At 42.9% G+C, this 25,039-nt stretch overlaps 1 protein-coding gene across 6 annotated transcripts in view; it reads right to left on the bottom strand.

The window, feature by feature from the left end:
• Positions 1–25,039, bottom strand: part of MED14 (mediator complex subunit 14) — a 130,788-nt gene that overhangs the window by 62,347 nt on the left and 43,402 nt on the right. For all 6 annotated transcript variants that reach the window (XM_070750552.1, XM_070750556.1, XM_070750554.1 and 3 more), the window contains 10 exons: positions 21,001–21,160; positions 18,151–18,345; positions 15,162–15,296; positions 10,363–10,439; positions 9,557–9,717; positions 9,327–9,473; positions 6,741–6,832; positions 5,057–5,209; positions 4,480–4,749; positions 4,178–4,312 (listed from right to left, as the gene is read on the bottom strand). In XM_070750552.1, the coding sequence (XP_070606653.1) occupies positions 4,178–4,312; positions 4,480–4,749; positions 5,057–5,209; positions 6,741–6,832; positions 9,327–9,473; positions 9,557–9,717; positions 10,363–10,439; positions 15,162–15,296; positions 18,151–18,345; positions 21,001–21,160 (1,525 nt within the window). The remainder of the gene's footprint in view (positions 1–4,177; positions 4,313–4,479; positions 4,750–5,056; positions 5,210–6,740; positions 6,833–9,326; positions 9,474–9,556; positions 9,718–10,362; positions 10,440–15,161; positions 15,297–18,150; positions 18,346–21,000; positions 21,161–25,039) is intronic.

Here is a 25,039-nt window from a genome sequence, read left to right as displayed (position 1 = left end):
CCTAGCATGTAATCTAACCCAGGGAGTGATGCCTATGCAAGATATTATCTTGCCTAATAGGGAGGATAGGTATATATAAGTATGCTCCTGTTAAATCTAAGGAGACCATGAAGTCCCCTTTGTTTAAAGAGGCAAGAATCGGAGAAAGATAATGCATCTTCAACCTTCTATATTTAATATATTGGTTCAATCTTTTTAGATCTAAGATGGGCCTCCATCCCCCTGAGGCCTTGGGTACAACAAACAAAACAGAATAAAACCCCAGGCCTCGTTGGTTTCCGGAAACTCTCTGGATTGCTCTAATGGAGATGAGGTGGTTGATCGCCTCTTCCATAAGAGCTAGGAAGTTCCAGTTCCAGGTAACCAGGCAGGAGACATAGAAATTGGGAGGAGGGGACAAAAATTCTAGGGATAGGCCCCACTGGATAGTGGATAAAATCCAAAAGTCCATGCAAGTTTCTTGCCAGGCTGGAAAGAATCAGGCCAGGTGACCCCCAATAGGAATGTTTGGGTATCTACCACCTAGATCGTTTAAAGCAGTGATTTTCAACCTTTTTTGAGACATGGCACATTTTTTAGTTTACAAAATCCTGGGGTACACCACCAACCAAAATGACACAAAATGATGCTTTGTATATCACCCTCTGCGGGGGCCTCTTATAAAAAGAAAAAGGTCAAATATCTATATACACCATCAGGATAGACATAACCAGCTGAGGCTGAGGCTTCATCTAGTGGTGGCAACATTTACCTCCAGTCCTGACCAGGATTAGAAATCGGGACCATGGGGAGGAGTTGCAGCTTCAACTACTCACCGCGGCCACACAATGACAAGTGCGCGGCAGCCCGAGCAGGGACCTTCCAGGGTGTGGATGAGAGGAGGCCTGCTATTGGTCCATCATTAGTGGTTGGGATACATCCTAGAAGGTGATTGGTCAGTGAGCGTTCCCTGTGCCTCCACTCTTCCTGTCGCTGATAGCTGGAGGGATTGTGAGGGGAATGTTTATGTTCGGATGGAGGCAGCTGGCGGCAGGTCAGATAAATGGCCTCCCCAGGCTGTAGTTTGGGGACCCATGTTTAATTTTCCCACGGCACACCTGACTATGTCTCACGGCACACTAGTGTGCCATGGCACACTGGTTGAAAAACACTGGTTTAAAGGATCTAAAGCAGTGATGGCAAACCTTTTTTTTCTCCATTGCTGAAAGAGCGTGTGCACGAGCTATCGTGCATGTGCAAGTGCCCATACCCATAATTCAATGCCCAAGGGGGCAAAAACAGTTTCCCCCCCCCAGAGGCTGGAAATAGCCTGTTTCCCAACCTTTGATGGGCCCAGTAGCCTCGTGTTTTGCCCTCCCCAGGTTCCAAAGGCTTCTCTGAAGCTGGGGGAGGGTAGAAACACTCTCCCACATCCCCCTGGAGACTCTCTGGAAGCCAAAAACGGCTTCCTAGAGCCTCTGTGTGAGCCACAAATCAGCTGGCCAGCACACATATGCACATTGGAGCTGAGCTAGGGCAATGGCTTGTGTGACAGCAGATATGGCTCCACGTGCCACCTGTGGCTCCCCTATCTGACTGAGTTTGGGTTTGAGGGGCATACTGACCTGGGGTCCTTGGAATGATATAGTTTTGATTGGGTTGGAGAAAGGAGCGCCAAAAGGAAGGGTTGAATTTGGAAGCTGCTTTTTTGATGTTAGTCCAGGAATCTTCCTTTTATCAGTGGTCTCCGTGAGGAGAGGGTCTAAAAGCTCTCTGAAGAGGCCTTTGCATTGAAGCGGTCCTATTGCTAATTGCCACTTTTGTTGTATGCCTGCTTGCTATGGTCTGAGCCAATGAAGACATTTGGCCACACTGGAGGCAGCAATGGACTTTGCAGAGAATCGTGATGCTTGAAGCGTAGCATCCACCACAAATTGGGCTGAAGCAAATATCTTGTTAAGATCTTGTTGGTCCCTGAGGTCGTCTGGTGGAATCCTATGTTGGATCTGTTGGAGCCAAAGTAGCATTGCTCTGGCGAAAAAGGAGGCTGAGAAAGTTGCCTTAATTTCCCAGGCATCAGCTTGATGGCTCTTCAGCATCTGTTTTATCTGGCGATCCTTAGCCTTCATCACTTCCTCAGCCTCCCCAGGCATGGCAACGGCTGGATGTAGTGATTTGATGGGCTCATCTACCTTAGGCAAGGAAATGAGGTCATCATAGGATGGAACTATCTTGAAAAAACTTTTGTCCCTGGACAAGGGGGCTGGGAAAGACCACTGTTTCAGAAGAGCTTCTCGGAAGAGGTTTGGCATAGTAATGGCATCCATATCCTGCTGTTTATCGGAAAAGAACGGGCAGTGTCTTGCTCTTTGCCGGTAGCAGTGGTGCCTTTGGGCTCTTCTGAATTAAGCCGGTGGGCAATTCAGACCTACCATCAAAAAAGCAGCTTCCAAGTTCAGTGACTTGAAAAGGTGTGGTAGCAATATAGAGGAAGGAGCTAGAGATTTTGGAGGGGTGTCCTCATCCTCAGACAAACCTCAGAATGGGTCATCTTTGTGGAGAGGATCATCTCTGTCTTCATCCTCCTCCATATCATCTGAGGAGGAGTCCTTAGCAGACTGGGGCTTTGGTGCAGCCTTTCTAAATGTAGATGCTTTGGTCTTTGGATATGGTGGTCGAGGAGGTGGATGGTAGGTTAACAGATTGAAGTCTGGTCTCCATTGCTTGGGACAGGGCAGCAGCTATCATGGCCTGAAATTCAGGTGACACCTGTGGAAAAGGCTGAGAGGGGAGAGGGTCAGGTGTAGGTTTCTGAGCTGAGTCTGAAACTGGTGTAGGGACCTGACTCTCCTCGTGCCCTACAGTCCCTGAACCCCAAAGGTCAGGTTGGACTCTGACTAGGTTGGGTTCATCTAGAGCCAGATTGGACTCCCCTGTTGTAGGCTGAACAGAGTTAGCTGTGTTGTCAGGGGACTGTTCCCATGTCTCTACCCTCAGTCTCTTAACAGATTTGTTACATAATTTTTGAAGAGCTTTACCCCTCCTTTTCTCACCGCTAGTAGGTTTTCTTGGGTCTTTTGAGTACACTTTCTACCAGTGGAATTTTGCCTGGAATTCTTGAATGCCATGGAATTAATTTGGAAATTCCAATATGGTAGGGCAAGAACCAATTTAGATACAGACTGATAGCCTAAGCCTCTGGTATAAGAGGCCTCTGCAGCTCCTATTCCCCCAAAGACTCTCCAGGGAGAAGATGTTTAGGAAGTGCAGGCCTGCTAAGCCCCCCAAAGAGCTGAACAGCTCCTGTATTGAGAGAAAGAACTGCAGTAATTAAGAGCAGACCCACTGAGAGGGGCCTAGGTTGGTGAGCGTGGCGCCAAAGTGAAATATGGCTTGCTCAGGTTGTGCAGGGCTAACGCCGGCAGCTCGCATGGTTGCGGCCGTTAGCGTTTTAAATTTTAATGATTTGGCGTGATAGACCAAAACGCCAGGAAATTGAATTAAATGTCAAGAAAATTAAGCCCTCCAACGAGGCAACAGCAGGTTGGGCTACAGACACTCACTGCAGTGGATTAGAGTTAAATAAACACATCTGGAATCTAGTTGCTAGGGTGCGGCATGAAAAAACACCAAAAGCGAAAAAGCCACTTGCCAGCTGATTGAGAATGCCGAAAAACCACCAGCTATTTCAGCTTTTAAAGCGCTGAGAAAGCTCACTGCGGGATCCCCCTGAAGCTGATTCCTGCCCCAGGGAATGGGAGGGAGGAGGGAGGGAATGGAACTTAAAAGGATTAAACTGCAACTTATTGATTGTTACCATATTTCTGCAGATTCTACGATGAATGGAGCCACCTGGTGGAAGAAGAATTGAAAGGAAATAGCAGAAGGAGGGAAAGGAAGAGAAGCCAACAAAGTGTCCTGCTAGTTCAGGACCAAGCAAATAACTGGGAAAGGGGAGGATCCAGCTGTGTCTTTAAAGACTTGTTGCTCGGTCCTGATTGGCTAGGACAACAAGCTAAGCCCATGTGACTACTGTCTCCATCCGTAACATGGAGAAGTATTATCTTCAGTTACTAAGCAAAGGTTTTCCCCTTATTTTTTCTCCATTTTTATTATCTTACCAGATCGGAGAAAGAATAGACATTTTTCCCAAATGATCAATTTAACAATACTAAATTTGTGCATGTATATGTGCTACCTGCTGCTGTGGCTGAAGTTGTGATATCAATGAATCCATCATGTCCCCTCCAATAGGAGATGGTGGGTTATCATCTTCATTGACTGATCGTCTTCGTGCATCTTGATTGCTGTCAACGAACATGTTCAGGAAGGTCTGTGAATTCAACATTTTCAAATTAATGAGAAGATAGGTATAAGAGGGCAGGGTATTTGAAAGCACCTTCCAAATAATTTCACCATTTACAGAAGATATCTGAAACATTAATGATTCCAGTCAATATTTTAATTGTACCATAGAATAAATGTATAAAGAACAGTTACCTTCAATCCTGGTGCAGGATAAAAGCCTTCCACAATTTTACTGTTGTCAAAAAGACTATATGCTCCATCACGAATTGCCACCACTCCACGGCTCTGGCAATAAATGTCTATGCAATACATATTCCTAAAGGCCAGCCTGATGTGTGTGGGCGACTGAGGCAGAATTGAGAAGCACTGGTAAGCAGTGTTAGTACGTTGTGTCAGTCCTAGCATTGGTACAGTGGGAAGCTTATTGATAGCATTTAATGGAGCCTGAGTATCATACAAAACCTGCAAATAAAAGCAACAATTCTTTAGTTATAAATAACTGTATGACAGGTAGGCACATGAATTGATTCTCCAAAAATAAATACGATCAGTTGCTTTTATGCTTCTATTCACAACAACCAAATGAAGAAATGGGGACTATCTATATTATAGTAGTAAGAATGCAAAACTAAACAGACGTATAATTGCTGATAAAATTCTGCTTACTGTATTCCCTTATAAAGTATTATGGTCTCATATGCAAAAGCATCATCTTTTCAATTCTTTCCCTATTTCAAATGCAAAACTCTATTTTGACAAATGAAGTTACCTGTAATAGTTGGACAACATTTGGTGATTTATTGAACATCTCTTGGAGCTGATGCAGAATAGTATTGTGACAATTACTGCAACCTGAGTTTGGTCCAATGGTTCCAAGAGATATGTGGAATTTTTGGTGCACAGAGTTCCACTGAATGCTGATCTACAAAACAAAACAAAACAAAACGCTTCAGAAAATTATACAATAATAGCAAGGGGTATGTGTGTGTGTGTAGACACACACAAAGCAGAGAGAGAGAAGACACATGTACAGTGGTACCTCTAGCTAAGAACTTTTCTACTTAAGAACCTGGTCACAGAATGAATTAAATTCGTAAGTATAGGTACCACTGTATGTATTTTTTATATTCCAAGCAAATTATTTTCTATCTAGTAAATATTTAACTGCATGTAATCAGTTAAATCATAGCTCAGTGCAGCACTACAGATTTTGTACACAGATGATCCTGAGTTCAATCAGTTACAAAAAGGACCTCACTTAATAAAGCTGCTTACCAGAAGATCCTACAGAACTATTATGAGTCAAAATGGACAAGACTGGACTACAGTTTGAATCAGTCAATACTGTGTGTTTCTACTCAGGTGGCTAGTGATCCTAGTCTTTACATGCTACACTCTCCAGGAAAAACAAAGTTGCAGAAACAAAAAGATATTTTATTCCATTCAAGCAGAAGAAATTGCAGTTGGGGAAAAAAATTGACACTATACTTCTAATGTTTTTATCTTTACAGAGAGATAGGGAGGATGTAGAAGATAAACAGTGCCTTACAGACACCATATACTTCCCTAGCTTAAGTTTGAGAATAAATGAATGTTTCCATATTTATTTATAACTGAATATAGCCAAGCCCAGGAAATTTCTGTAACTATTTTAACACAAAAAAGGTTTTAAATAAATGTTGCCATATTTTTTGAAAACACCAGAAAAATACAACTACTAATGTGTTTTTTCTGGTCAGACTGGTCTGTCAGGGCAACCTGGTCTACCCAACTATGGGACGGGAGCCTACTGTTTCTGCTTTCGCCTTTCAGCCCCAATCAAGGAGCCTTCATAGGCAGTTGCTTTCACGACAAACTATTTTTGTGTTGAATTTATATTTTGCCAACAAAGACAACCTTTATTTCTTTGCTGGTATAATATAAATTCAATATAACTCCCAATGCATCAGAGGCTCTTAGGGAGTATGGCACATCAGTTTTTTGATTTGATTAAAATATAACCTGTGGCATAAACATAATAGAGAAGAATATGTAAAATGAAGGTAGAGACTGAAATTTATTCATAAACACACAAACTATTATCCACTTCTGTCGTTTCTATTTTGATTAGTCATGTTCATAACTCACACCTTTTCTTTACAATCCACTGATCTTAAGTACATTATTAAGGGAAATACAGTAGAGAAGATTTGAGATTCTAATTGAACATATATGGCTAGCTATCATCAAACATTTCCCAAACATAATTTGGGAAAACATCTAATGATAAGCTAAAAGAGGGGGGGGGGAACAATTACCACTACAATACAGACAAGACTGTACTGAATACCTATGTTAGCATGGAAGGTAGCAGCTTAATAACTGTGTTTAAAATAAGAGACACTATACTTAAAGACAATAACTATACTGTACAGTATTAACATAGCTTTAAGAGAAAGATCAAAGATACTTACAGAACTTCCCTTGGTAGTCCCATAACAAAGAATTAGTTTCCTATAGTTATAGATCCGAACTTCTGAGAAAACATTTAGATGGCTTGGTATTTCTTAACAATATAAAGTAGGGAGGGAGACAAAATTTATTTTTTAAAAAGAGAAAAAATATTAAAATTAGCAGAGTTTTTATCACTCCTGGAAAATAATGTTTCTAAGAACACTTTCTTTGGCATCCAGCAATTTTTTTCCTCACTTGACTTTAGTTGACATATCCTGTCTTTCTAATCTGATAATCATTTAAAGATACTAACTTTTAAAAAAACACCAAATCAAATCAAATTAATTAAAAATACAAGTTAAAATAATAATCGAATAGTCCCTAAATTATTTAACAATAATTAAAATCCTGGTGAAAAAGATACAATTTACAGATTTTCTAAACAGTAAAGGAGTGAGAGCTAAGTGCATGCCTACATGTGCCATAGATTAGTAGCAAAGGAGAAAACAGTCTTGAACATGCCAGAAAAAGGCTTCTGACAGCAGGAACATCTTCATAAGGGTTTGTTAAGAATTGAATAGTTTCATAAAGGAAGAGAGCTCTCAAATAGTTAGGTTCTATGCCATTTATGGTTTTAATTCAATACCAACTTCTTAAATTGTGCTTGGTAGGCAATTTTAAAATGCAGCATATCTTTCAGTTCAGTTTTAGTCGCTGCATTTTGTATCAATTATAACTCCAGGCACTACTCATGTGGAGTGCACTGCAGTGACCATAGCGTAGATAACAATTACTCAAATCTTTGGGTAACTTTTGCCAAACCTTGATCTGATCTGATTTGATCATGTCAGGATGTGTTGCAGCTGGGATAGTTATGCAAAGGGGCGTTGGTCTTACTGATACACTCCTTCTCGTGGACATGGAGACAGCATCCAGGAATGGGTTAACTGTCCATTATCCAATACGACTGAGTCTGCAAAAGAGATGACACGCCTCCTCCTCCTCATGGGCCTTCCGTTTTTTTGATGAAGGCGTTGATGCAGACTTGCATATGCTCTGAGTTGCCAAAGTCATTGTTGATGCAGGACTGGACGCAAATCCAGATCCATGAGAAGGAGCATATCAGATAAGACTAATGCCCCTTCTACATATTAGTGGAGACAGCATCTATGAATGGGACATACCAAATCTGGCTGTCCTATTAGGAGGGCGCGACCTGGCTCTGAGTCCCCTGTCCTGAATGAACACGTGGAAGAACATATCTGCCAATGTTTGCCTCAGCCGATGCATAGGAGTCCAACTTATAATGGCAGACGAAAGGGAATGGACCAGGTGGCCATTTGACAGACTTGTGACATATCTTGACAAGCCTGTGACACCCATGCTGCCGATGTGGCAGCATTACTCATGGAATGGGACGTGATATGTCTTGGCAGAGGCAAGGCCTGGCTCTCATAAGCCTTGGCAATGAATGACCTGATACACCTCCCTACAGTGGAAAAGTGATATTGGTCCCCAATGTAGATGGTTGAAAGGATAACAGAAGGGACTCTGACCTCTGGAAAGATGAAGTTTGTTATATATAAATCTTGAGAGCACTCTGGACATCCAAGGAATTCCACCTATGTTCCAATCAATGTGTTGTGGTCCACCAGCAGCCTTTGCAGCTGGCAGCAGAATCGGACAGCGAGGAGGCTGAGGAAGAACCTGGGCCAGGCCTGGAGTCTAGGGAAGGCTTGGTGCCAGAGGCAGGGATTCAGCCAGAGCCTCCAGAATCTCCAGAGGCTGATATGAGCAAGGACGAAGAACAGGAGAAGCCTGTAGGACTGAAGAGGCTGGCATCGAAGGTCAGGATCAGGTGGTCTGGCTCTCGGAACATGCAGCCTTTGGTGATGGCCTCTGAGGTCCATCATTAAAGAAACCGGATCACCTCTGTTTTTACCTGGACTTTTCTTTGACTGTTGCTGCTTCCTTCCCTCTCATAAGGAAGAAGGAACCAATGGAAGACTCCTGGAATGGAGCCATGCCCGCGGAGTGATGGAAATGCATGAGATCATCTTTCCCAGGAGTTGGGAGAGAAGATGAAGAGGGACCGTGCACTCTCTTCTAACTTGTACTGCCAGATTTCTCAGGCTGGATTGGCGATCCTGGGAAAATTATTCTTGGATTCCACTGTGTCGATCACTGCCCCCAAGTGGAGAAATGAAGTCGGGACCTAGGGGAAGAACCTTCTCTATGGCGGCTCCAAGCCTCTGGAATCAACTCCCCCCTGAGATTCGAATTGCCCCCACCCTCCTTGCCTTTTGTAAATGTTGAAGACCCATCTATACCATCAAGCATTGGGGGGGGGGAGTGATTCTCCCCTTACCTTTCCTGACTCAACATATGAGATTGGTATGATTGTTTTAGAATTGTTAATTGTTTATAATAATGGGTTTTTTTAATATAGCTTATATTGGCTTTGTATTTTATTGTACCTATTATTGTTGAGAGCCGCTCCGAGTCCTTGGAGAGGGGCAGCATACAAATCTAATTAATAATAATAACAACAACAACAACGACAATAACAACAACAGCAGCAACAACAACAACAATAATAATAATACCTGGTAAAGATCGAGCAAACTCCAACATACATTCATATAATTGGGCAATGCTATTCCAGTCATTCAGAAACATCTCAACTACTTTTCGACCACCAACTGGTTCAGACAACTGGTTTTCATATGTGAGATAAACATGACGAGTTGGTCCTGCAAAATGAAAGGGAGAGGCCAATTTGACACTCAAAAAGTGTAAGAGGAATGGCAATATGCAGAACAATTGAGAAATTTACCTTGCTCCCTGGAAGAAGTGCTGATAAGTGGGCAGTTTGCAAACACCAGTTCAGCCACCCATGTACGATTATTTCTACCTTGCAATCGGAAAGTACAATCAAGAAGACAATGATCCAGAGCCTTCTGGGTCTCTTCACAAACACCCTTACATGCAGGAATTCTGTGAAAAAAGTTCAAGATACAACAATATACTGAGATTTAATGCTTTCAAGCTCTGAAAGAAAGCATGCAATTCAAGTTAGTTTTTTCAATCTAAATAATGCAATTATGATTTTAGTGAATAGCACTAATATATAAGGTATGGCCAGAATTGGAAGATTTAATGCCAGATGATTGGGGGTTTTTTATGTTTACAATATACAGTAGAAGAAATTTACACAGAATTTGGAATCTACTAAACAAAGTTAGTTTCTGGGAACACTTTGAAAACTTCAGATTAGCTTTCTTATACAGTGCTTATATATGAATGAAAGTCAGTGAAAATAGCCATCTAAAATCTGAAAGTCATTAGGCTTAATAATACCTACTCCATAAGAACTATGTTTTCCAAAAAGATATACACCAAGCTGTCAAGCTTGTACGCATATTGTGTTTTCCTCAGGAATAAATAACAATATTCTTGTTCTTAAAATGGTGTGTGTGTGTGTGTGTGTGTGTTTGCTGTACAATTATCATAAAAACATTCACAATATAAATAATGTGGAAATAATGAAAAAAATGATTATTTGAAATATTACATAATTTCCTTTTCATCAATATAGAATATTCTAAGCATAAGTGGAATTTTACATTATTATTTTTTTACTTTAATAAACGAATAGCATGACTGAAACCATCTCCTTCAACTTGGACACCTTGATGTGGGATCTCCATGCTGGATAACTGAAATTAAAAAAATTAATAAATTTAGGTTTGTATTTTCATATCAAATTAAAATTCAAGCTCTATGGTATCACTTATCACATGAATATTTCAGCCTGTAGTAACTATTACAAGAAATAAAATCCAACCAGGGAAAGGATCAGCTTTTATATATAAAATGAGTGATACAATTGCTTCAAGTTGTTACAGCGCATTAATCAATCTCATACTAAAAACACATAAAACCAGAAACAAGACATATACTGTATAGGACAATCATGTTAAATCTTATATTTCTCTATATGGTGAACCTATGGCACGCGTACCAGAGATGGCACTTCTCTGTGGGCATGAGCGCCTGCCGGCTGGTCTTTGAGTTTCCAGCACTCTGGCGTTCCAGTGCATGTGCACGCACACATATTTTTGTTTGGGCACTCAGTGCCAAAAAGGTTCACCTACACTGCTCTATAGGATAAAATAGTTACCTAATATTTAACATCTAAAATATTTATTATAAGAGAATATATTATATCAAAGAAGGCTAATGTAGTCATATGGACATCTAAACAAAGGCACATTGAAAAGGAACTGTTATTGAATTGTAATACACATATTCAGTGTGTGGGGAATCAAACCTCCAAGACAGAGTTAAAAAATAGGTTAAGTCAGACTGTGGGCTGAGAAGAACCCCCACCCCCAATGATTCCCTATGGGAGAAGTAATTGAGTAACAGCTTGGAATATTGGTGACTCCTCCATTCAAAGTCCTAAACTCTCAATCCTATGACTCAGGACATGTTTTCCTGTGTGCACAAACACACACACACACACGGATAGAGCAATAGATAAGAACAAAAATAAAATATATATATAGATAAGCATGTTACTTTATTATACAGAAGAAAGCACAACTGTTTTCAATGACAACTGCTAGTAAAGGTTGGGCAGGAATTAAATTTCTTTTCCAATCATACTATAATCATCACCACCCCAATTCTCTTTCTCTTTTTCTCTCTTTCTCTCGCTCTCATACACATACACAGAGAGACTGTGATTAAACACTTCAAATTCTGATCAAAACTTAAATCTTTCCTTAAAGCAACAGGCAGCATATTTAAGAAGTGCAGGTCAAGGATCCCTATTATTTATTTATTTATTTATTAGTTGGACTTGTATGCCGCCCCTCTCCGAAGACTCGGGGCGGCTCACAACAAGTAAAAAACAGTCACAACAATCCAATTAATTAAAATATTTAACGATTTAAGAAAAACCCCATGTAATAGCAAACACACACACAAGCATACCATGTATAAATTAACATGCCCAGGGGAGATGTTTAGTTTCCCCATGCCTGACGGCAAAGGTGAGTCTTAAGGAGTTTTCGGAAGGCAGGAAGAGTAGGGGCAGTTCTAATCTCCGGGGGGAGTTGGTTCCAGAGAGCCGGCGCCGCCACAGAGAAGGCTCTTCCCCTGGGACCCGCCAACCAACATTGTTTAGTTGACGGGACCCGGAGAAGGCCCACTCTGTGGGACCTAATCGGTCGCTGGGATTCGTGCGGCAGGAGGCGGTCTCGGAGATATTCTGGTCCGATGCCATGAAGGGCTTTAAAGGTCATAACCAACACTTTGAATTGTGACCGGAAATTGATCGGCAGCCAATGCAGACTGCGGAGTGATGGTGAAACATGGGCGTACCTAGGTAAGCCCATGACTGCTCTCGCAGCTGCATTCTGCACGATCTGAAGTTTCCGAACACTTTTCAAAGGTAGCCCCATGTAGAGAGCATTACAGTAGTCGAACCTCGAGGTGATGAGGGCATGAGTGACTGTGAGCAATGAGTCCCGGTCCAGATAGGGCCGCAACTGGTGCACCAGGCGAACCTGGGCAAACGCCCCCCTCGCCACAGCTGAGAGATGGTTTTCTAATGTGAGCTGTGGATCGAGGAGGACGCCCAAGTTGCGGACCCTCTCTGAGGGGGTCAATAATTCCCCCCCCCAGGGTAATGGACGGACAGATGGAATTGTCCTTGGGAGGCAAAACCCACAGCCACTCCGTCTTATCCGGGTTGAGTTTGAGTCTGTTGACACCCATCCAGGCCCCAACAGCCTCCAGGCACCGGCACATCACTTCCACTGCTTCGTTGACTGGGCATGGGGTGGAGATGTAAAGCTGGGTATCATCGGCATATTGATGATACCTCACCCCATGTCCTTGGATGATCTCACCCAGCGGTTTCATGTAGATGTTAAATAGCAAGGGGGAGAGGACCGACCCCTGAGGCACCCCACAAGGGAGAGACCTCGGAGCCGACCTCTGACCCCCCACTAACACCGACTGCGACCGGCCAGAGAGGTAGGAGGAGAACCACTGAAGAACAGTGCCTCCCACCCCCAACCCCTCCAACCGGCGCAGAAGGATACCATGGTCGATGGTATCGAAAGCCGCTGAGAGATCGAGGAGCACCAGGACAGAGGATAAACCCCTGTCCCGGGCCCGCCAGAGATCATCCATCAACGCGACCAAAGCGGTTTCCGTGCTGTAACCGGGCCTGAAACCCGACTGCTGGGGACCTAGATAATCAGCTTCTTCCAAGGACCGCTGGAGCTGGAGTGCCACCACCTTCTCGACAACCTTCCCCATAAAGGGAAGGTTGGAGACTGGACGATAGTTGTTAAGTACGGCTGGGTCCAGGGAGGGCTTCTTGAGGAGGGGGCGCACAAGCGCTTCTTTATAGAGTGATGGAAAAACTCCCCTCCCCAAGGAAGCGTTGGTAATCTCCTGGGCCCAGCTCCGTGTCACCTCCCTGCTGGCCGAGACCAACCAGGAGGGACACGGATCCAGTAAGCAGGTGGCAGAACTCACAGCTCCGATGGCCTTGTCCACTTCATCAGGTGTCACCAGATCAAACTCTTCCCAGACAGGTGGACAAGTACGTGCCCCAGTCACCTCGACTGACTCGTTGTCAGTCGACTCTGTTTTACAATTGGAGTCGAGGTCGGCCCGGATCTGAGCGACTTTATCAGCGAAAAACGTATTAAACTCCTCGGCACTACTCTGCAAGGGCTCCCCAACTCCCCCCTGATTAAGAAGGGAGCGGGTCACCCTAAACAGAGCAGCCGGGCGGGATTCCGCTGATGCAATCAAGGCGGCATGGTACGCGCATCTTGCCGCCTTGAGCGCCACTTTGTAAGTCTTAATAAAAGCTCTTACAAGTGTTCGATCAGCTTCGGACCTACTCTTCCTCCATCGCTTCTCTAGACGTCTCTTTTGGCGTTTCAACACCCGGAGCTCCTCGTTGAATCATGGGGCTCTACAGGGTCTAGCGCCGCGGAGAGGTCGCAAAGGCGCAATCCGGTCAAGAGCCCCTGCCGCAGCCCTGTTCCAGGCCTCAGCGAGGGACTCCGCCGAACTGTGGACGAGTGCCTCTGGAATAACCCCAAGCGCCGTCTGAAAGCCCTCTGGGTCCATCAGGCGTCTGGGGCGGAACATCTTCATTGGTTCCGCCTCCCTGCGGGGAAGGATTGGAGCCAGGAAGTCAAGCCGTAGCAGAAAATGGTCTGACCATGACAAAGGCAACGCTTCTAAGCCCCTTAGTCTCGAACCATTGCTCAATTGCTCGGAAAGGAATACCATGTCAGGTGCGTGCCCTCCCTCGTGAGTCGGACCCTGTACTACTTGAGTCAGGTCCATGGCTGTCATGGTGGCCATGAACTCCTGTGCCAGCCCAGAGGTTTCGCCGAGTGACGGCAGGTTGAAGTCCCCCAGGACAATAAGTCCGGGGAACTCCACCGCCAACCCGGCTACCTCCTCAAGTAGCACAGGCAGGGCTTTTGACACGCAGCTGGGAGGCAGGTACGTGAGAAATAAGCCCACCTGAACCCCTAAGTCCAACTTCAGCAAGAGAGACTCGCAACCTGCAATTTCCGGAGCAATGAGTCTACGCAGGCAAAGGCTCTCCCTGGCTATAATAGCCACTCCTCCCCCCCTTCCCTGGGGTCGAGGTTGATGCCATATCTGAAACCCGGCTGGGCAAATTTCAGAGAGAGGGACACCTCCCTCCGGGCCCAGCCAGGTTTCAGTATTATCTCATGTCACAATTGCTGTAACCTTATCCACATGCTTTTAATCAAGCCAGTGGTGGACTCTTGCCATTATGGTTAATTATGCGCAGCTCTGTGGCTCTGGCGTGCAAGAAAACAATAAATCAGGCCACAGTGGCTTGATACAGTGGTGGGCTCCTGCTGGTACGGCTAATTGTGCACAACTCTGCGGCTCTGGCGTGTGAGTGCGGAATTGAGTGCAATTTTGCTTCCCACACCTGTGCAGGTAGCAAAATCTCATATGGGGACGCACGTGCACGCATGTTTCAGTAAGTTTTTTTGCTTCTCCACATGCACATGTGGGGAAGCAAAAAACCTCACTGAAATATGCATCCCGTGTGAGATTTTGCTACCTGTACAGGTGCGGGAAGCAAAATTGGGCTCAATCCTACACTCACACGCCAGAGCCGCGGAGTTGCGCACAATTAGCCGTAACGGCAGGAGCCCACCACTGTATCAAGCCACTATGGCCTGATTTATTGTCAAGTTTGGATTCCATATTATACTACAACAAAAACAGTTAAATCGTATTATGGTTTAATAATACATGACAGGCCAGTCTTATTTCTTCCTATTTTTAAAGTTGGGTACTTCATAGACAATCTGTTATCTGTTTCAATTCAGCAAATACAATTTGTTACCTACTTCCATGCGGAGTCCTATAAAAGGCATATTTGTATCACACATTGCTACAATATGAGCTAAAACTTTATTGAATGCACACATTTCTCCAGACTGTTTTGGTTTTTTGGGTTCTGTAGGACACAGTTCATCAGACAACTACAAAAGAGTAGAAAAAAATGTTTTTAAAAATACATATTCTTTCAAATACAAAGGTAGAATAAAATGTAAATTACAAGTATACACATCATAGTAAGAAATTGATTTGTTTTGTATGAACTATTCAGAATTCATGGCTACTATATTTAGACTATACAGTGGTACCTCAAGATACGAACCCCTCGTCTTACGAACAACTCGTGATACGAACCCGGGGTTCAGAAAAATTTTGCCTCTTCTTACGAACTTTTTTCGAGTTACGAACCGGCGTTCGGAGACTGCTGGGAAGCCGCATGGCTTTTTTAAAAGGTAACAGCCGGGCGGCGGGGCTTTCCAGAAGCCTCCCGAACGCCGGTTCGTAACTCGAACAAAGTTCGTAAGAAGAGGCAAAATTTTGCTGAACCCCGGGTTCGGTTCGGGAGGTTGCTGGGAAGCCCCCCAGGCCGGCTGCGACCTTTTAAAACACCCGCGCCGCTTCGCAGCTGACTCCCGAAGCCGAAAACGGAAGTTCGGCTTTAGCGTTCGGCTTCAGGAGACAGCTGCGAAGCGGCGCGGGTGTTTTAAAAGGTCGCAGCCGGCCTGGGGGGCTTGCCAGCACCCCCCCGAACCCCGAACTTTTGCCGAACTTCCGGGTTCGGGGTTCGCCGGCTGTGACCTTTTAAAACACCCGCGCTGCTTCGCAGCTGTCTCCCGAAGCCGAACGCGGAAGTTCGGCTTTAGCGTTTGGCTTCAGGAGACAGCTGGGAAGTGGCGCGGGTGTTTTAAAAGGTCACAGCCGGCCTGGGGGGCTTGCCAGCACCCCCCCGAACCCCGAACTTTTGCCGAACTTCCGGGTTCGGGGTTCGGGGTGGTGCTGGGAAGCCCCCCAGGCCGGCTGCAACCTTTTAAAACACCCGCGCCGCTTCGCAGCTGTCTCCTGAAGCCGAACACGGAAGTTCGGCATTAGCGTTCAGCTTCAGGAGACAGCTGGGAAGCAGTGCGGGTGTTTTAAAAGGTCGCAGCCGGCCTGGGGGGCTTGCCAGCACCCCCCGAACCCCGAACTTTTGCCGAACTTCCGGGTTCGGGGTTCGCCGGCTGCGACCTTTTAAAACACCCGCGCCGCTTCGCAGCTGTCTCCCGAAGCCGAACGCGGAAGTTCGGCATTAGCGTTCGGCTTCAGGAGACAGCTGGGAAGCAGCACGGGTGTTTTAAAAGGTCGCAGCCGGCCTGGGGGGCTTGCCAGCACCCCCCCGAACCCCAAACTTTTGCCGAACTTCCGGATTCGGGGGGGTGCTGGGAAGCCCCCCAGGCCGGCTGCGACCTTTTAAAACACCCGCGCCGCTTCGCAGCTGTCTCCCGAAGCCGAAAACGGAAGTCCGGCTTTAGCGTTCGGCTTCAGGAGACAGATGCGAAGCGGCGCGGGTGTTTTAAAAGGTCGCAGCCGGCCTGGGGGGCTTCCCAGCACCCCCCCGAACCCCGAACCTGGAAGTTCGGCAAAAGTTCGGGGTTCGGAGGGGTGCTGGCAAGCCCCCCAGGCCGGCTGCGACCTTTTAAAACACCCGCGCTGCTTCCCAGCTGTCTCCTGAAGCCGAACGCTAATGCCGAACTTCCGCGTTCGGCTTCGGGAGACAGCTGCGAAGCGGTGCGGGTGTTTTAAAAGGTCGCAGCCGGCCTGGGGGGCTTGCCAGCACCCTCCCGAACCCCGAACCCGGAAGTTCGGCGGGGGTGCTGGCAAGCATCCCAGGCCGGCTGCAACCTTTTAAAACACCCGCGCCGCTTCGCAGCTGTCTCCTGAAGCCGAACATGGAAGTTCGGCTTTGCCGTTCGGCTTCAGGAGACAGATGGGAAGCGGCGCGGCTCTTTTAAGAGGTCGCAGCCGGCCTGGGGGGCTTCCCAGCACCCCCCCAAACCCCGAACCCAGGTTCGGGGGGGTGCTGGCAAGCCCCCCAGGCCGGCTGTCACCTTTTGAAACAGCCGCGTGGCTTCCCAGCAGTCGCCAAAAGCCGTTTTTTTGCAGGGTTTTTTTTGGTTGCACGGATTAATTGACTTTACATTGTTTCCTATGGGAAACAATGTTTCGTCTTACGAACCTTTCGTCTTACGAACCTCTCCCTTGCACCAATTAAGTTCGTATCATGAGGTATTACTGTACTTCTATGTGTGCAGCGACTTGGAAACAAATATTAAACATTAATATAAATGTCTATTCAATTGTATTCATTTTGAGCTTGAGTATATTAGAAAGAACACTGCAAGTAAGTTTGCAGCACTTCAGAGTGTAAACTGTTTTAATCCATTATAAACTTTTGTAGATGTAAATAGTGCTAAAAAAATAACTTGAAAGTACACTTTTATAAAGAAAGTATTAATTTCTGTTTAAAAAGTGCAAAACACTAGAAATATAGGCAACTTTATTATTACATGAGGTAATATTTAAAATGCTACTTCAAACACATTATTTTGTCTTAGAACAAGAGATATGCAGTTTAACGGATTTATTGTCATCATAAGCCCCATTTATCTAATTAAGCGAAATAGCAATAGCACATAGACTTGTATAGCACGTCACATTGCTTTACAGCCCTCTCTAAGAAGTTTACAGAGTCAACATATCACCCCCAACAATCTGGGTCCTCATTTTACCTACCCCAAAAGGATGGAAGGCTGAGTCAACCTTGAACCTGATGAGAATTGAACTGGTGAACTACAGACAGCATTCAGCAGAAGCAGCTTGCAGTACTGCATTCTAACTGCTGAGCCACCAAGGCTCATGGTGTGTCACGAAATGTTGTAGTACTCACCCTTTTATTTTCAGCTAACAGAAATAAATTATTTATCCATTGAAAGTAGTAAATGCTTGTGATCAAATCCATACCTTGCGTTTTGCGCCACTTTTTGCTTGTTTGATACTTTTTGTGTCCAAAACCAATTCTTCAATATTTGGCTTATATTGTTGGAGTAAAACTGCAGTGGCAGGGCTATCATCTCCGTCAGCATAACTCACCGAAAGAAAGTAGTATTTGTATTCTAACTGTGTGGGATTATTGGGAACATCAAACATTTCCACTACCTAGGATGTTGAAAAGTCACACTAAGCTTGGAAATATACTACAAATTAATATATCATCAGAATTAATATAAATCTCAAAGAAATCCAGATTTTCTAAACAAACTTCAGAGAAATTTAGATTTAACTTATTCAGAGCAGATCATACTGAAATAAGTGAGATTTAAGTTAGATAAAACAAATTGAGTTTCACTGATATCAATGCATCCAAATAAAGCTAAATTTCAATTTCAATATATGAATATTATCACAAGTACAGCGAAAAACATAGCACATCAAATGGTATGTATAGTCAGCAACTTTTCTTTGAAATCTTTTTTAAACAACTGAAGAAAAAGTAAATCAATTACTGAAACATGAAGCAGATTAAATTAAAAATGTTTGACCTTAAGATTCTTCAACAGTAATCCATAAGTATTCTATTTCAACGTTTCATACTAACACACTTTTGAAACCGACATAAGCATTCTAAAATATAAGGTTTACTGCTAATTTTTTAAAAATTAAAAATGTAAAACTATAGAATCATACACATAAAAACCAATGGTATAAAAGTAATCTTCTTAAGGCTTAGTCAACTTAAGATATCATTCACCCAGTATCATATTTACTTGACTAGTTGATATCCTTGAAGCAAGTTCAACTTCTGTAAATTCTGGGCCCTAATGATGTTATCAAAAGTAATGAAAGTATTGTAAGAATCTCACTGAAGTAACTTTTGGTGTTACAACTGCACAGTGCTGGAAACTCAGTTTCTGTATATACACAGAAGAAAGAACCCGGAAAAAATTCAAAAAGATTTTTGGCGACGCCGAAGGACTGGTACCGACCGATCCGGTTCGGTGACGTCATCACCAATGGGTCGTTAACAGTTTGGGTGAAACAGTCCAAATCGGGAGGAATCCACCCTTGCTTAGCAGAAAAGGTAAAATAATTAAGACAATTTAAATGATCCTATTATGATTGGATAACGATTTTATATATTGTTACTCAATTCCTAATTGCCTTCCTTTCAAGTGTAAGGTGCCAGTTAACTTTTTCTCAGCATTTCAATGGAGCAACTACCGTATTTTTCAGAATATAAGACACATCTTTTTACTCACAAAGAGGGTCAAAAACTGGGTGCGTCTTATACTCCAAATGTACCCCCGCCCACTCGCCAGCCCCCACCCTTCAGAGGTTTTCAGGTGGCTGCACAGAGATCCCCTCTTTAATTCCAAAATCGGAGCATGCGGAGACCAAAAAAGAATATCGCATTTCAGGTGGCGGGCAATTCTGGCCGTCGCTGCTGCCCAAAACTCTTTCCTCGATTTAAAAAATGGAGCATACAAGCAGAGCTGTCCGCCGCCCAAAATGTGATGCACCCCTTTGGTCTCTGCACAACTGACAGTTTGGGGCTCAGGACTCCTGTGCAGCCTTCAAAGATGCCAGCATCACTAAAAGAACTGTGATCCCATGCCCTGGAACCTCTCCCTCCACACAGCCGGGTGCTCTGCTGTTTGGAATCGGGGAGGGGATTGCGTGTTGCCGCCTGAAAACATTTTCGTCTCCAATTCCATATATGGGACATCCAACTGTGTGGAAAGAGAAGCCATGGGGTACGAGATCACAGCTCTCCTGGCATTGCTGGAATCTCCAAAAGCCACATAGGAATCTCAAATCCAAAACTGTCAGTTGTCACTTCATCTCACCGTGCCAGCATTTAACATGCAGTTAAAATGAGAAAGAGAATGTGCAATGATGTTTATTCACTGTATCATCTTTTTTATTTTTGTTTTCAGGTTCTGCTTTTTTGGTTAGGTCTTTTAATTTTATGATTTAGTTTACTGCTGTTTTAAATCCTACAGATTTTAATTTTCCACATCTCAGATATTGCAGAATTGCAGTGGAATGTAAATAAGTAAAATTTATGAGCCATTAGGTTTTTCTTTTAGAATTCTCCATTCCCTCATGCTTTTCAATATAGAAAGCTTTCCTTCTTTCCTCCCTTCCCTGTTTCCTCCCTCCCTCCCTTCCCTTCTTATTTTATTTGACTCCTAGAGCCATCCAACTCCAAAGTGACTCAAGGAATTTAAGGAATAAGATTGCATTTCCTGTTAAAAAGCGAACATTTATTTTTCATTTTGTTTATTATTTTTATAGTGCCAGCTGACTTCAAATTAAATAGGCATCCAAATCAAAATCCCTAAATGCAGTTTAGGAAAACCCTTTTCCTCCACAACTGGCATTTCAATGATTTTCTCTCTCTCTCCCAGCTTGCTTTGTGCAGAACAGCCATTAAGAAAAGTTGCACCATTACCACTTTAATAAATCTTTGCTCTACTAATAGATAAAACAGATGTGCTATTATAGTCTTTGTCCATGACTACATGCCAATTTACTTTCAAACAATAGGAGCTTATGTACAACCAAATTCTTTTAAAATGGGGAAATCTGTGCTGCTCACTATCAAATTGTTTTTTTCTTGTTTTGCTCCCCCAAAATTAAGGTGTCTTATACATCGGTGCGTCTTATACTCCGAAAATACGGTATTTCATAAAATTAAGCCTGAAGATAGCCATCACACTGATCCTACTTTAATACATTCTTTACATTACACAAACGTACAATTTGTTATTGAGAAGACCACATTCTTATGATGAAATCTCATTAACTTACAATGAAATATTGTGGAAGTCGGGTAAGCTTGATGAAAAGTTTGTGGTTGGAAAGATTTCCCACAGGATGAGTAGCATGATTAACTAGCTGCAATGTTTCACTGCTTACTGTAGGCAAATGTTTTATCGATTGTTTGCAACGCTGCTGCCCAAGCCAAAACCTGAAGTAAACAAGATATGCAAGAATAGTGGTATTCATTAGAACAAAGTTCATTCACTCTGTAGTCTTGGCTTCAACTATGCAGATATGGTAAGAATTTCCATCTAAAAAGCAACATTTTCAAAAGCCCCTATACAAATTCTTGTACTGTACTTAGATACATATCCAAAAGAATGATGATAGTATTTTTATCCCATCTTTTTATATGTAAATCAAGGAGGCAAACATATCTTTATTTTTGTCTCCCATTTCCCCCGTAACAACCCTGTGAGGTAAGTTGAGCTGAGACAGTGACCAAACCAAGTCGCCCAGCTGGCTTTCATGCCTAAGAGAGGCCTAGATCTCACATTCCCCTGAGTGCTAGAGCCTTACCCAACCACTATACCAAACTGGCTTCCATACACACAAAATGCACACACACTGAGTATGCCAGAAGTGGCTTCCTACTGGTTCTTAACGGCTCTTTAGAACCATCAGTAAAGCGACACTAATGTCACAGAGCCAGTTCTTTAGGTGCCAGTCCGTGGGCATTGCTATCTTGGATTTTCCTCAATTTTTGCTTCTGCACATAAGCTTCTTTTTTTTTTTTTTTGGTGCTGTGAGTGCGTGCACACCCAGCACAACTCTGAGCAAACCAGCAGCAAAATTATCCACAAACCACCTCTGGAGTATACATATACTCATGTGTGAGCATGTGTACACATGTAAATAAAAATATATGTAAATCAATATGCTAATGGTGAGTTAGGCACATCTCCAGGATAGTGGAGATAGTAACCTGGGGAAAGTTTCAAACAATCAGTTCTTTAGAACCTCTCTGGACAAAGAGAGGAAATAAGATAGCTCTCATGTGCCCCAGATGCGAGATCCTTGTGAGCACTGATGGGATTCAATTTTTTAAACAATTGTTCTATGTGCGTTTCTTATTTGGGGTCGTGGCTTAGTGGTCATGGGACCGGGTGGGTGCAGCTATGTGCACAAGGACTATTCAGAGGACTGAAAAAGTGAATGATGACAAGTTACACTTACAAATGTCTTCACATTTATGCCCGTTGCAGCATTCTTAACAACCATGTCATTCATTTCAGAACTGTGATGCTTCTCTTCACCAAGATGACAAGATAGGGCACAAAATGTAAAATGTGAGGATAGTCGTAAGTCTGAGGAGTGATCAAAATAACATTTTCAGCCCTCTGAATAGTCCCTATGTGCACACAGTGTTTTCGGATGGTCATGTGACTGGGTGGGCGTGGCCAACTTGACATCACTCATGTCGAGGGGCACTTCCCCACACCTGGCCTCTCATGACCAAGGTGGTGCTGCAAGGATCATAAGTGTGAAAACCAGTCATAAGTCACTTTTTTCAGTGCCATTGTAATTTGAATGGTCATTAAATGAACTATTTTAAGTCAAGGATTACCTGTAAAAAAATACAAAAAGCTTCTTTGCTTTCCAGAAGCTGCTTTATATACCAATCATTAGATTAGAAATAACTGAAAGTTAAGAGTTACAAATTAGGTAGAGTGCTAGAGCACTCTGAGGATTTAAAAAGGTTAAAATGCAATGATAACTATCAGCAGCCAATTCTTGCTCACAAAGTGAAACCCTTTAACAGAGAGGTCATTTAAGCTCTCCAGAAAGAGCACACCCAGGAGAAGCAATCCTAGATACATTTGCACCACTTAAAGATACCAACTGGTCTCACTCATCTCATAAGATACCCTAAAGAAATCATCTAGTAAAGTCACATCCCCCCCACACCCACCCACACCCACACTAAAGACAGCAAAAAAAATCAGTGCCAAGTTTGCATCCTGCCTCTTGGAAGTAGACCCAAAAGGACAGTGCAAAGAACCACTAAAGCAGTGAAGGAACATCCCTCCCCAGACTGAAAAGCACTTGAGATAAGCCTAACTTAGAATGAAGCAAAGGAACAAACACAGTAGCTGTTACTTGTTAAACCAATTACCAGAACAAATAGACACAGGAAGTAACCAGATTTCTGGAGCTGCTTCTTTTTTAGGAACAGAGATTAATATTTTTCCTTTCAAACAAAGCTGAATAGGAAAAAAATTGTCTGATTAATAAACATAGCATTAAACATCAGCAAGCCCAAAATTAAACTTTATCAAAAACAGTTTTAAACCAAAAGTCAGAATGAGTATGTAAACTCATTTGAATGTCAATCTTTCTAGCTAGCCAAGAAGCCATACTGAATTTCACTCATCTTGGTTCCTTGTCATTAAAAGCTTCTTTCCAGCAGCTCTGTGCTGGAAGAACTCTGACAAGGGAGTATTTCCCCCCAACATCAGTGTAAAAAGCTTAAAACAATCCTTCCCCTCTAAGAAAGTCAAGCAAAGAAAAAAAAAGTACCAGCAAAGGGGGTGGGGGGGAAACTCTGGAGACATACTGCCAAGAATGTAATAAGGGTTAAGGAAAAGGCAGTTTATGCAAGCAGGACAGTAAAGGTTAGGCTAGAGAAACAATAGAATGTTGTAATTCCTTACAGGTTAACCCTGTAAAGTGGAGTTCTTTTAACAACCAGTTCTCCAAACTGTTTAGAAAATTAACAAGAGGTCCTAGAGAACCTGTTAGAACCGGTAGAACCCCACCTCTGCTTGTGAGGATATTGCAGGACAACAATCTTCTATGGATATGAACACTGGGAGATGAGAGATTCACAACTGCAGCAAAGCCTTTTAAAGAATACTGCATTTATTAATCTTGCTTTCTGATCACCTTCAGAAAGTACATCTTCAGAAGTACAGTGGTACCTCTACTTAAGAACTTAATTTGTTCCGTGACCAGGTTGTTTAGTTGAAAGGTTTTTAAGAAGAAGCAATTTTTCCCATAGGAATCAATGTAAAAGCAAATAATGTGTGCAATTGGGGAAACCACCGAGAGGGTGGAGGTCTGTTTCCTCCCAGGAGATTCCTAGAGAGGCGCCACAGAGGCTTCTCCCTGTCTTTTCTGGCCCTGTTTCCTCCCAGGAAATTCCTAGAAAGGCCCCACAGAGTCTACTCCCTTCTTTTCCAGTTACAGTTTCGGAGGCTTGGGTTCATAAGTGGAAAATGGTTCTTGAAAAGAGGCAAAAAAATATTGAACACCCAGCTCTTATCTAGAAAAGTTCGTAAGTAGAGGCATTCTTAGATAGAGGTACCACTGTATCTTAAAGCTACTATAGTCTTTTCAAAAGGTAATTCTGATCTAGTGTATCTACCTTTATTTCTGAACAAAAGAAAAATTAACTAAGTTTAAGAAGTTAAAGAATTTGAAATAAACAGCAGAAAACTAAATAAGACTTTGAACTAGAAAAGTTATAAACAAATTAAGGGCCAGACAAATTTGGAATATTGAAAAAAATATTTTTGTATTTTGGAATTAACTATATAAAATATAATAGGAACCAGAATTATTTTTTGTAGGTAAATCATAACAAAGATTAGAGATTTTATTATTTCAATTGGATATTAGAGGGAACAAAAGAAAAAAGTGTAAACATGATTTTGATTAGTATTGGAATTTACAAAATGATACTACTGTATATGCTGCAATATTTGAAATATTTAAGAGCTTTGAAAAATGAGGCCAGAAATTAGTAACCACAATAACATCAATATTCATAATTGCTTGTACGGATAAACTCTGTCCAAAAATGTTAATGAAAAAGTAACAGATGTGAAACTGTAGAATAAGAATTAATGATTTTTTTAAAGTGTGGATTACAAGATAGAGCAGGCATTTAAAATGCAAGTAAAAGTGGAAAGTAATGATGTGGATAAGGACATTTTACTGGATATTCAAAAAAGAAGCTAAACTGAAAAATTAAAAATTAAAGGGAAAATATAAGTCTCAAAATGGGTGAACAGTGCGGTCAGGC

This window comes from Erythrolamprus reginae, chromosome 4 (genome assembly GCF_031021105.1).
Source record: "Erythrolamprus reginae isolate rEryReg1 chromosome 4, rEryReg1.hap1, whole genome shotgun sequence".
Taxonomy (NCBI): Eukaryota; Metazoa; Chordata; class Lepidosauria; order Squamata; family Dipsadidae; genus Erythrolamprus; species Erythrolamprus reginae.
The sequence above is the reverse complement of the archived record's forward strand: the minus strand, read 5'-3'. Positions and strand labels throughout refer to the sequence as shown.